The 13,208-nt window shown below is 47.9% G+C and overlaps 1 protein-coding gene across 1 annotated transcript in view; it reads right to left on the bottom strand.

Moving 5' to 3' along the window:
* The window catches only part of nsd2 (nuclear receptor binding SET domain protein 2), a 59,324-nt gene that overhangs the window by 19,889 nt on the left and 26,227 nt on the right, over nucleotides 1-13,208 (bottom strand). The window contains exons 7-12 of the mRNA XM_046367758.1: nucleotides 9,825-10,246; nucleotides 9,413-9,724; nucleotides 8,577-8,703; nucleotides 6,954-7,142; nucleotides 4,419-4,598; nucleotides 4,149-4,305 (exon numbers count right to left, since the gene is read on the bottom strand). Of these exons, the coding sequence (XP_046223714.1) occupies nucleotides 4,149-4,305; nucleotides 4,419-4,598; nucleotides 6,954-7,142; nucleotides 8,577-8,703; nucleotides 9,413-9,724; nucleotides 9,825-10,246 (1,387 nt within the window). The remainder of the gene's footprint in view (nucleotides 1-4,148; nucleotides 4,306-4,418; nucleotides 4,599-6,953; nucleotides 7,143-8,576; nucleotides 8,704-9,412; nucleotides 9,725-9,824; nucleotides 10,247-13,208) is intronic.

Raw genomic sequence — 13,208 nt, 5'->3', positions numbered from 1 at the left:
TAACTTCATAATGTGACTGGGTCAGCTGTTCTGAGGGGGACTATGGTAACTTCATAATGTGACTGGGTCAGCTGTTCTGGGGGACTATGGTAACTACATAATGTGACTGGGTCAGCTGTTCTGGGGGACTATGGTAACTTCATAATGTGACTGGGTCAGCTGTTCTGGGGGACTATGGTAACTACATAATGTGACTGGGTCAGCTGTTCTGGGGGACTATGGTAACTACATAATGTGACTGGGTCAGCTGTTCTGGGGGACTATGGTAACTACATAATGTGACTGGGTCAGCTGTTCTGGGGGACTATGGTAAGTTTCATAATGTAAAATAATGTGACAGATGAAATGAAGAATGCAATCTACATTTACATTTACATTTAAGTCATTTAGCAGACGCTCTTATCCAGAGCGACTTACAAATTATAATCGAATATATTGCACAAGTTCACTGCAGGTATTTAATTCAAATGGAACTACACATATTCAAATGTATAGAAAAACCTTAAAGAAATTGTTTCAACGGTATTGACGCTATTGAAAAACCATCCCGTGGCTATTTCTAAATACCCCGGTATAATGTATATATGGTATACAGCAGAAGCCCACACACAATGGTCTATAACATATACACAGAATGTTCTAGAAGACAGGTTAAATAAGGATTTTTAAGCTTGAGTCTCATGCGCCAAATACAACAGGTATAGTAGACCTTACAGTGAAATGCTGACGAACAAGCCCTTAACCAACAATGCAGTTAGGAAAAATACCACAAACCTTTTTAAATAAATGAAAGTAGCAAATAATTAAAGAGCAGCAGTAAAATAACAATATGAACATGTAGATAGAGTTATTACAGTGACTATGCATAGATAACACAGTAGCAACAGCATAAAATAGGAAGGGGGCAGTGAAAATAGTCTGGGTAGGCATATACCTAGATGTTCAGGAGTCTTATGGCTTGGGGGTAGAAGCTGTTTAGAAGCCCCTTGGACCTAGACTTGGCACTCCTAGCTAAAAATGCCAACATAGGCATTGGCCCGATGTCTAGTTCTGATGTGCATACCAATATAACATAGTATTTTCAGGATTTTCCTGGACTTTCTGACCGGCCACCCCCAGGTGGTGAATGTAGGAAACAACATCTCTTTGCTGATCCTCAACACTGGGGCCCCACAAGGGTGTGTGCTCAGCCCTCTCATGTACTCCCTGTTCACCCACAACTGCGTGGCCATGCACGCTTCCAACTCAATCATCAAGTTTGCAGACAACAGTAGTGGGCTTCATCACCAAACAACGACGAGACGGCCTACAGGGAGGAGGTGTGGGCAATCGGAGTGTGGTGTCAGGAAAATAACCTCTCACCCAACGTCAACAAAACAAAGAAGACGATCGTGAACTTCAGGAAACAGGAGAGAGAGCACCCCCCAATCCACATCGAAGGGACAGTAGTGGAGAGGGTAGTAAGTTTTAAGTTCCTGGGCGTACACATCACGGACAAACTGAAATGGTCCACACACACAGACAGGGTGGTGAAGAAGGCTCAACAGCGCCTCTTCAACCTCAGGGGGCTGAAGAAATATGGCTTGTCACCCAAAACCCTGACAAACTTTTACAGATGCACAATCGAGAGCATCGTGTCGGGATGTTTCACAGCCTGGTACGGCAACTGCACCGGCCACAACCGTAAGGCTCTCCAGAGGGTGGTGAGGTCTGCACAAAGCATCACCGGGGGCAAACTACCTGCCCTCCAGGACACCTACACCACCCGATGTCACAGGAAGGCCATAAAGATCATCAAGGACAACAACCACCCGAGCCACTGCCTGTTCACCCCGCTATCATCCAGAAGGCGGGGTCCGTACAGGGGCATCAAAGCTGGGACTGAGAGACTGAGAAACAGCTTCTATCTCAAGGCCATCAGACTGATAAACAGCCATCAATAACTCAGAGAGGCTGCTGCCTACATGGAGACCTAATCACTGGCCACTTCAATAAATGGATCACTAGTCACAGGAAAACAATGCCACTTTAATAATGTTTACATATCTTACATTACTCATTTCACATGTATATACTGGATTTTATACCATCTATTGCACCTATGCCGCTCAGCCATCACTCATCCATATACTTACATGTACATATACTCATCAACCCCTTTAGGTAGTTCTTGGGGAATTGTTAGAAGCACAAGCATCTGCTAACCGCGCGCGACCATTAGCATCTGCTAACCGCGCGCGACCATTAGCATCTGCTAACCGCGCGCGACCATTAGCATCTGCTAACCGCGCGCGACCATTAGCATCTGCTAACCGCGCGCGACCATTAGCATCTGCTAACCGCGCGCGACCATTAGCATCTGCTAACCGCGCGCGACCATTAGCATCTGCTAACCGCGCGCGACCATTAGCATCTGCTAACGCGCGCGACCATTAGCATCTGCTAACCGCGCGCGACCATTAGCATCTGCTAACGCGCGCGACCATTAGCATCTGCTAACCGCGCGCGACCATTAGCATCTGCTAACCGCGCGCGACCATTAGCATCTGCTAACGCGCGCGACCATTAGCATCTGCTAACCGCGCGCGACCATTAGCATCTGCTAACCGCGCGCGACCATTAGCATCTGCTAACCGCGCGCGACCATTAGCATCTGCTAACCGCGCGCGACCATTAGCATCTGCTAACCAGGTGTACGTGACCATTAGCATCTGCTAACCAGGTGTACGTGACCATTGGGGCGGCAGGGTAGCCTATATAACCGAAATGTTGCAAGTTCAAATCCCCGAGCTGACAAGGTACAAAATCTGTCGTTCTGCCCCTGAACAGGCAGTTAACCCACTGTTCCCAGGCCGTCATTGAAAATAAGAATGTGTTCTTAACTGACTTGCCTCGTTAAATAAAGGTAAAATAAAAAATAAAATAAAAAATTAACATCTGCTGACCAGGTGTACGTGACCAATACCATCTGCTAACCATGTGACCAATACCATCTGCTGACCATGTGACCAATAACATCTGCTGACCATGTGACCAATACCATCTGCTAATCATGTGACCAATACCATCTGCTAATCATGTGACCAATACCATCTGCTGCCCATGTGACCAATACCATCTGCTAACCATGTGACCAATAACATTTGCTAATAACATGTGTATGTGGTAAAATAAAATTGGATTTGATTTAGATGACGTAACGTAACAAGTCCAGCAGTCAGGCCTCCCGGGTGGCGCAGTGGTTAAGGGCGCTGTACTGCAGCGCCAGCTGTCCCATCAGAGACTCTGGGTTCGCGCCCAGGCTCTGTCACGACCGGGAGGTCCATGGGGCGATGCACAATTGGCCTAGCGTCGTCCGGGTTAGGGAGGGCTTGGTCGGTAGGGGTGTCCTTGTCTCATCGCGCACCAGCGACTCCTGTGGCGGGCCGGGCGCAGCGCGTGCTAGCCAAGGTTGCCAGGTGCACGGTGTTTCCCCCGACACATTGGTGCGGCTGGCTTCCGGGTAAAGTGGGCATTGTGTCAAGAAGCAGTGCGGCTTGGTTGGGTTTCGGGGGCGCACGGCTCTCGACATTCGCCTCTCGAGTCAGTACGGGAGTTGCAGCGATGAGACAAGAATGGAACTAGCAATTGGATACCACGAAATTGGGGAGAAAACGGTGCTTGTTGCTGTTGTTTCATTGGCATTTGAGAACAAGTTTGAAACACTATGAACAACTGACTGGAGAAAAAAGCTCACCTACGTCTGTAGCAGACGTGATACCCTGTGTTGGCATTTTTGTTGAGGGGGAAAAGTACTCTACCAGAGGCTGTGAACAAGCGATTTGGTGGCATTCTCTCTTAGCCTCTACTGTGTCGCCACCATGCTCGATGCTAGGTACAAGGACTGCTACTTCGATGCAGACAAGAAACGGGTTTTGTACTGACCCGTAGTTGGCCGTGTCCCTGTACTGACCCGTAGTTGGCCGTGTCCCTGTACTGACCCGTAGTTGGCCGTGTCCCTGTACTGACCCGTAGTTGGCCGTGTCCCTGTACTGACCCGTAGTTGGCCGTGTCCCTGTACTGACCCGTAGATGGCCGTGTCCCTGTACTGACCCGTAGATGGCCGTGTCCCTGTACTGACCCGTAGATGGCCGTGTCCCTGTACTGACCTGTAGTTGCCCAGTTTGACCCAGATGATGTCTCTGTATTTGGGTTTCTTTCCGGCCCGGCAGTCGTTACAGAACCAGCTGCCATCCGGCATGTCGATGTTCAGACAGTCTGGATGGAACGCAGCTGGACACGACTCACAGCACAGGAGCTGACCACCTACAGGACGACAGACAGTATCTGACTGATGCACAAGGCAACACGTTCTCCTGCTTGGACTCCAGCAGCAGTCTTCAATATTACTGTCGTTCTACAGAGGAGTAGATACTGACCTTTGGAGCAGACGAAGCACCAGCTGACGTTGACATGAGAGTGGTGGCTGTAGCCCTTCTTGGGTGAGAAATGGTTGGTGCAGATGATGGTGGTGGGGGTCAACATCTCACTGCCAGCCGCAACACACACCTCTCCTGTATGGTAAGCCACCGGGCAGCGCAGGCAACGCATCAGCTTACCTACAATACACCATTATATTAACACACCTGTCCTACAATACACCACGATATTAATACACCTGTCCTACAATACACCATTATATTAACACACCTGTCCTACAATACACCACTATATTAAAACACCTGTCCTACAATACACCACGATATTAATACACCACGATATTAATACACCTGTCCTACAATACACCACTATATTAACACACCTGTCCTACAATACACCACGATATTAACACACCTGTCCTACAATACACCATTATATTAACACACCTGTCCTACAATACACCACTATATTAAAACACCTGTCCTACAATACACCACGATATTAATACACCTGTCCTACAATACACCACGATATTAAACCACCTGTCCTACAATACACCACGATATTAAACCACCTGTCCAACAATACACCACAATATTAACACACCTGTCCTACAATACACCACGATATTAAACCACCTGTCCAACAATACACCACGATATTAACACACCTGTCCTACAATACACCACGATATTAACACACCTGTCCTACAATACACCACGATATTAAACCACCTGTCCAACAATACACCACGATATTAACACACCTGTCCTACAATACACCACGATATTAACACACCTGACCTACAATACACCACGATATTAACACACCTGTCCTACAATACACCACTATATTAACACACCTGTCCTACAATACACCACTATATTAACACACCTGACCTACAATACACCATTTTATTAATACACCTGACCTATAATACACCATTATATTAACACACCATTATATTAACACACCATTATATTAACACACCTGACCTATAATACACCATTATATTAACACACCTGTCCTACAATACACCATTATATTAACACACCTGTCCTACAATACACCATTATATTAATACACCTGTCCTACAATACACCATTATATTAACACACCTGTCCTACAATACACCATTATATTAATACACCTGACCTATAATACACCATTATATTAATACACCTGTCCTACAATACACCATTATATTAATACACCTGTCCTACAATACACCATTATATTAATACACCTGACCTATAATACACCATTATATTAACACACCATTATATTAACACACCTGACCTATAATACACCATTATATTAACACACCTGTCCTACAATACACCATTATATTAACACACCTGTCCTACAATACACCATTATATTAATACACCATTATATTAACACACCTGTCCTACAATACACCACTATATTAACACACCTGACCTATAATACACCATTATATTAACACACCATTATATTAACACACCTGTCCTACAATACACCACTATATTAACACACCTGACTGATAATACACCATTATATCAACACACCTGACCTATAATACACCATTATATTAACACACCTGTCCTACAATACACCATTATATCAATACACCATTATATTAACACACCTGTCCTACAATACACCATTATATTAACACACCTGACTGATAATACACCACTATATTAACACACCTGACTGATAATACACCACGATATTAACACACCTGTCCTACAATACACCATTATATTAACACACCTGACTGATAATACACCACTATATTAACACACATGACTGATAATACACCACAATATTAACACACCTGTCCTACAATACACCATTATATTAAGACACCTGTCCTACAATACACCATTATATTAACACACCTGTCCTACAATACACCATTATATTAATACACCTGACTTACAAAACATTATATTAACACACCGGTCCTACAATACACCATTATATTAACACACCTGTCCTACAATACACCATTATATTAACACACCTGTCCTACAATACACCATTATATTAACACACCTGTCCTACAATACACCATTATATTAACACACCTGTCCTACAATACACCATTATATTAACACACCATTATATTAACACACCTGACCGATAATACACCGGGAGACAAACCTCAGACAACTAGTCAAATGTTCATGTGGTATCTTTAAGCAACAAGGCCCAAGGGGGTGTGGTATATGGCTAAAATACCACGGCTCAGGGCTGTTATTATGCACGACGTAATGCGGAGGTGCCTTATTGCTATTATTACTGCTATTATAAACTGGTAACCAACATTATTACAGCAGTAAAAATAAATGTTTTGTCATACCCTTGGTATACGGTCTGATATACCACGGCTGTCAGCCAATCAGCATTCAGGGCTTGAACCACCCAGTTTCTACTTATAAATAAACTCAGGGGAAGGGTTAGCGTTTAGGGTCCCAGTCTGCCTCACCCTGGGTAGCCTTGGGTTTGGAGTTGGGGTTTAGGGGGCAAATCTAGGGTACCCTTACCCTTGGTAGCCTTGGGTTTGGAGTGGCAGCTGATGCAGGTGTGAAGCGGGCAGTGGAAGCCCTTGTTGTCAAACACAGTGAGGGTATTGTTGCGGACGCAGGAGTCATGGTAGAACATCCCACAGTGCAGCACGTTACAGCGATGCACCTCCCCCTCCGACAGCTTACAACTGAAACACTGGTGCACCCCTGGAGAGAGACGGAGTCAGGGTGAAACACCGGAGAGAGACTGAGTCAGGGTGAAACACCGGAGAGAGACGGAGTCAGGGTGAAACACCGGAGAGAGACGGAGTCAGGGTGAAACACCGGAGAGAGACGGAGTCAGGGTGAAACACCGGAGAGAGACGGAGTCAGGGTGAAACACCGGAGAGAGACGGAGTCAGGGTGAACACCGGAGAGAGACGGAGTCAGGGTGAAACACCGGAGAGAGACGGAGTCAGGGTGAACACCGGAGAGAGACGGAGTCAGGGTGAACACCGGAGAGAGACGGAGTCAGGGTGAACACCGGAGAGAGACTGAGTCAGGGAGAACACCGGAGAGAGACGGAGTCAGGGAGAGCACCGGAGAGAGACGGAGTCAGGGTGAGCACCGGAGAGAAACGGAGTCAGGGTGAACACCGGAGAGAAACGGAGTCAGGGTGAACACCGGAGAGAAACGGAGTCAGGGTGAACACCGGAGAGAGACGGAGTCAGGGTGAAACACCGGAGAGAGACGGAGTCAGGGTGAACACCGGAGAGAGACGGAGTCAGGGTGAACACCGGAGAGAAGACGGAGTCAGGGTGAAACACCGGAGAGAGACAGAGTCAGGGTGAAACACCGGAGAGAGACGGAGTCAGGGTGAACACCGGAGAGAGACGGAGTCAGGGTGAACACCGGAGAGAGACTGAGTCAGGGAGAACACCGGAGAGAGACTGAGTCAGGGTGAACACCGGAGAGAGATGGGGGGAACCAGTCATTACTGAGCTGCTGACAGACAGGATGAGTCAGGGTGAACACCGGAGCTGCTACAGACAGGATGACCCTGCTCTTACCTGAGCAGGGTGAAACAGACAGAGATGGACCCTGATCTTACCTGAGGTGCTACAGTTAACCACTGAGGTGCTACAGACAGGATGACCCTGATCTTACCTGAGGTGCTACAGACAGGATGACCCTGCTCTTACCTGAGCTGCTACAGACAGGATGACCCTGCTCTTACCTGAGCTGCTACAGACAGGATGACCCTGCTCTTACCTGAGCTGCTACAGACAGGATGACCCTGATCTTACCTGAGGTGCTACAGACAGGATGACCCTGATCTTACCTGAGCTGCTACAGACAGGATGACCCTGATCTTACCTGAGGTGCTACAGACAGGATGACCCTGATCTTACCTGAGGTGCTAGACAGGATGACCCTGTTCTTACCTGAGGTGCTACCCTGATCTTACCTGAGGTGCTAGACAGGATGACCCTGTTCTTACCTGAGGTGCTACCCTGATCTTACCTGAGGTGCTAGACAGGATGACCCTGTTCTTACCTGAGCTGCTACAGACAGGATGACCCTGCTCTTACCTGAGCTGCTACAGACAGGATGACCCTGCTCTTACCTGAGCTGCTACAGACAGGATGACCCTGCTCTTACCTGAGGTGCAGTCTGGACAGAGCAGCTTGTCCTGTGGTTTCAGGGTGGATCCTAGACAGGAGAGGTGAAAGGACCCACAGCACTGACCCTCACATGGCACCACGTCCTCTCCAGCCTGCTCACACACCTACAAACACACACCGTCAGCAACACATTGACCCCCCCCCCCACAACCCAGTCCCATTGAAACTCCCCCCAACCCAGTCCCATTGAAACTCCCCCCAACCCAGTCCCATTGAACCCCCCCAACCCAGTCCCATTGAAACCCCGCCCAACCCAGTGCCACTGAAACCCCCCCAACCCAGTCCCATTGAAACTCCCCCCACAACCCAGTGCCAGTCCCAGTTGAACCCCCTCAACCCAGTGCCACTGAACCCCCCCGACCCAGTCCCATTGAAACTCCCCCCAACCCAGTCCCCAACCCAGTCCCATTGAAACCACCCCCAACCCAGTCCCAACCCAGTCCCATTGAAACTACCCCCCCAACCCAGTCCCATTGAAACTACCCCCCCCCAACCCAGTCCCATTGAAACCCCCCCCAACCCAGTCCCATTGAAAGTCCCATTGACCCCCCAACCCAGTCCCATTGAAACCAGTCCCCCCCCCAACCCAGTCCCATTGAAACTACCCCCAACCCAGTCCCCCCCCCAACCCAGTCCCATTGAAGTCGCCCCCCCAACCCAGTCCCATTGAAACCCCCCCCAACCCAGACCCATTGAAACTACCCCCCCCAACCCAGTCCCATTGAAACCTCCCCCCAACCCAGTCCCATTGAACCTCCCCCCCCCCCCCCAACCCAGCCGCAGGAGATGAGTGGAGACATTCTAGAGTCTCACCTGACAGACAGATTCCTTCTTGGGGCCTCCTCCATTTGCCTTCTTGGCCCCGCTGGCCTGGTCTATGCTGTCACTGGGGGACTCTGGACGCTCCTCACTGCCAGAGCCCTCTGGCTCAGGACTTGCTGCTGCTCGCTTCCTCTTCTTGGCCTGGGAAGCTGCTGATTGGATGGCCAAGTCCTGCCTCTTCCTGATTGGCTTAATCTTCTCTGGTTCTTTCTCTGGTGATTTAGACCTAGTGAATCCTTCAACGTGGGTCTCCGTTTTCTTTCGGTTTCTCTTCTTCGTGGGGGCGGAGGACTCTGCCACAGCCTGGGGTTTGAGTTAGGAGAGGAAGATCAGACTCATCCTCACAGGGACATCTAAAGGCAACATACCAGGAATAAAACAGTGCCACTAATTATTAACTCACCTTCTGTTTGTCACCTACGCTAGGTTTCTTTTTGAGTTGTTGGTCCTTCTCCTCGGTCTCCTTTAGAGCTCGTTTACCGGGCTGTTGGTCCTTCTCCTCGGTCTCCTTTAGAGCTCGTTTCCCGGGCTGTTGGTCCTTCTCCTCGGTCTCCTTTAGAGCTCGTTTACCGGGCTGTTGGTCCTTCTCCTCGGTCTCCTTTAGAGCTCGTTTACCGGGCTGTTGGTCCTTCTCCTCGGTCTCCTTTAGAGCTCGTTTCCCGGGCTGTTGGTCCTTCTCCTCGGTCTCCTTTAGAGCTCGTTTCCCGGGCTGTTGGTCCTTCTCCTCGGTCTCCTTTAGAGCTCGTTTCCCGGGCTGTTGGTCCTTCTCCTCTGTCTCCTTTAGAGCTCGTTTACCGGGCTGTTGCTTCTGACGTTCCTTCCTACCTGCAAACAGAGACAGGAGATGATAGGGGTGTGCCAAGTAGTTGGACAAAATGAGTATCTACAATGAGTATCTACATCTACATTTCTTTGCATCGAGAACGTGCAGGGAGGTATTGTGCGAACATATACTTAAGAATATTAAAACACTTCTTCCCAATCACAAGTATCAGATTACCAACTGCCAATTTACAGATACGATTATGAGTATGGCCATGTCAGCACACCCCTTGGAGGAGGTTATGAAACAACAATTGATTTAGGGATAAATTCATCGTTAGCACTTTGGTAGGAGCATCGTTAAATCTCCCCGAGCGGGTGTCCCAAAACCAGCATTACTTAAGTTGCACTTCAAAAAGCTCATTATTTATTAAAGCAAAGAAAACAGCAATGCTTTGACATTTATACACAGATCTCTGCTAAACACAGAATCAGGATGGTTAACGACCACCGACATCTTCAGAATGATGTTGACTACAAATAATAATTATAATTTGATGGGTGCTTATATTTGTCTGATTTCACACGTGAATTGGAAAGTCGTTTTTTGCATATCCCAACTCCTGAAGAAATTTCCTATTGGCCCATAAGACCAATAAACTTCTACAGATAAAGTCCAACAGAATGCTCTCAATGGTGCATCGCTGCCTGGTACAGCAACCACATGGCTCTTCAGAGGGTGGTGCCCAACAATGCTCTCAGTGGTGCATCGCTGCCTGGTACAGCAACCACATGGCTCTTCAGAGGGTGTTGCCCAACATAATGCTCTCAGTGGTGCATCGCTGCCTGGTACAGCAACCACATGGTTCTTCAGAGGGTGGTGCCCAACATAATGCTCTCAGTGGTGCATCACTGCCTGGTACAGCAACCACATGGCTCTTCAGAGGGTGGTGCCCAACGCATCAATGTGGGCACACTGCCAGCCCCCCAGGATATTTACAGCACTGAGTGTCGAAGAAAGACTAAGAAGATATATTAAGGACCTCAAGTCATAATCCATATTTCATCAACTTCAAAATCAAATGGTGTCACATGCCCCGAATACATCAGTAGTAGACCTTACCGTGACATGCTTTTACTGACGAGCCGTGACATGCTTACTAACGAGCCCTTTTTCAACAAAGCAGAGTTGAAAAGTAAGAAAATTAGCTAAATAAAAAAAGGAAATAGTAACAATAAAATAGCAATAATGAGACTATATAGAAGGAGTACCGGTACAGAGTCAATACCAGGTAGCTGAGGAAAAAAAACTCAGCTAAAAAAAAAGAAACGTCCCTTTTTCAGGACCCTGTCTTTCAAAGATAATTTGTAAAAATCCAAATAAAACTTCACAGATCTTCATTGTAAAGGGTTTAAACACTGTTTCCCATGCTTGTTCAATGAACCATAAACAATTAATGAACATGCTCATGTGGAACGATCGTTAAGACACTAACAGCTTACAAACGGTAGGCAATTAAAGTCAGTTATGAAAACTTAGGACACTAACTCTGAAAAACACCAAAAGAAAGGTGCCCAGGGTCCCTGCTCATCTGCGTGGCATGCTGCATGGAGGCATGAGGACAGCAGATGTGACCTGGGCAATAAATTGCAATGTCCGTACTGTGAGACACCCAAGACAGCGCTACAGGGAGACAGGATGGAAAGCTGATCGTCCTAGCAGTGGCAGACCACGTATAACAAGACCTACCCAGGATCGGTACAGCACATCTGCGGGACAGGAACAGGATGGCAACAACAACTGCCTGAGTTACACCAGGAACACACAACCCCTCCATCAGTGCTCAGACTCTCAGCCTATTGCAGACAGAGGTCCTCACCAGACATCAGCGGCAACAACATTGCCTATGGGCACAAACCCACAGTCGCTGGACCAGACAGGACTGGCAAAAAGTGCTCTTCACTGACGAGTTGTGGTTGTCTCACCAGGGGTGATGGTCGGATTCGTGTTTATTGTCGAAGGAATGAGTGTTACACCGAGGCCTGTACTCTGGAGCGGGATCGATTTGGAGGTGGAGAGTCTGTCATGGTCTGGGGAGCTGTGTCACAGCATCATCAGACTGAGCTTGTTGTCATTGCAGGCAATCTCATCGCTATGCATTACAGGGAAGACATCCTCCTCCCTCATGTGGTATCCTTCCTGCAGGATCATCCTGACATGACCCTCCAGCATGACAATGCCACCAGCCATACTGCTCGTTCTGTGGGTGATTTCCTGCAAGACAGTAATATCAGTGTCCTGTCAAGGCCAGCGGAGAACCCAGATCTCAATCCCATTGAGCACGTCTGGGACCTGTTGGATCAGAGGGTGAGGGTTAGGGCCATTCCCCTCAGAAATGTCCAGGAACCTTGGTGGAAGAGTGGGGTAACATCTCACAGCAAGAACTGGCAGATCTGGTGCAGTCCGTGAGGTGGAGATGCACTGCAGTACTGACTGTTACTTTGATTTTGACCCCCCTTTGTTCAGGGACACATTATCATTGTCATTGTCATTTCTGTTAGTCACATGTCTGTGGAACTTCTTCAGTTTATGTCTCAGTTAAGTTGGTTGAAAATAAACACAGTTGACAGTAAAAGGACGTTTCTTTTTTTCTGAGTTTATGTACATGGGGCGGCAGCGTAGCCTAGTGGTTAGAGCGTTGGACTAGTAACCGGAAGGTTGCGAGTTCAAACCCCCGAGCTGACAAGGTACAAATCTGTCGTTCTGCCCCTGAACAGGCAGTTAACCCACTGTTCCCAGGCAGTCATTGAAAATAAGAATATGTTCTTAACTGACTTGCCTGGTTAAATAAAGGTCAAATTAAAAATTAAAACATGTAGGTAGGGGTAAAAGTGACCAGGCAATCAGGATAGATAATATAACAAGTCACAGCAGCGTATGTCAAGAGCGGCGTGCGCGGACCAGGATGGGGCCTCAGCGGCGTGCGCGGACCAGGATGGGGCCTCAGCGGCGTGCGCGGACCAG

This window comes from Oncorhynchus gorbuscha, linkage group LG10 (assembly GCF_021184085.1).
Source record: "Oncorhynchus gorbuscha isolate QuinsamMale2020 ecotype Even-year linkage group LG10, OgorEven_v1.0, whole genome shotgun sequence".
NCBI classification, from domain to species: Eukaryota; Metazoa; Chordata; class Actinopteri; order Salmoniformes; family Salmonidae; genus Oncorhynchus; species Oncorhynchus gorbuscha.
This window is presented reverse-complemented; position numbering and strand designations above follow the sequence as displayed.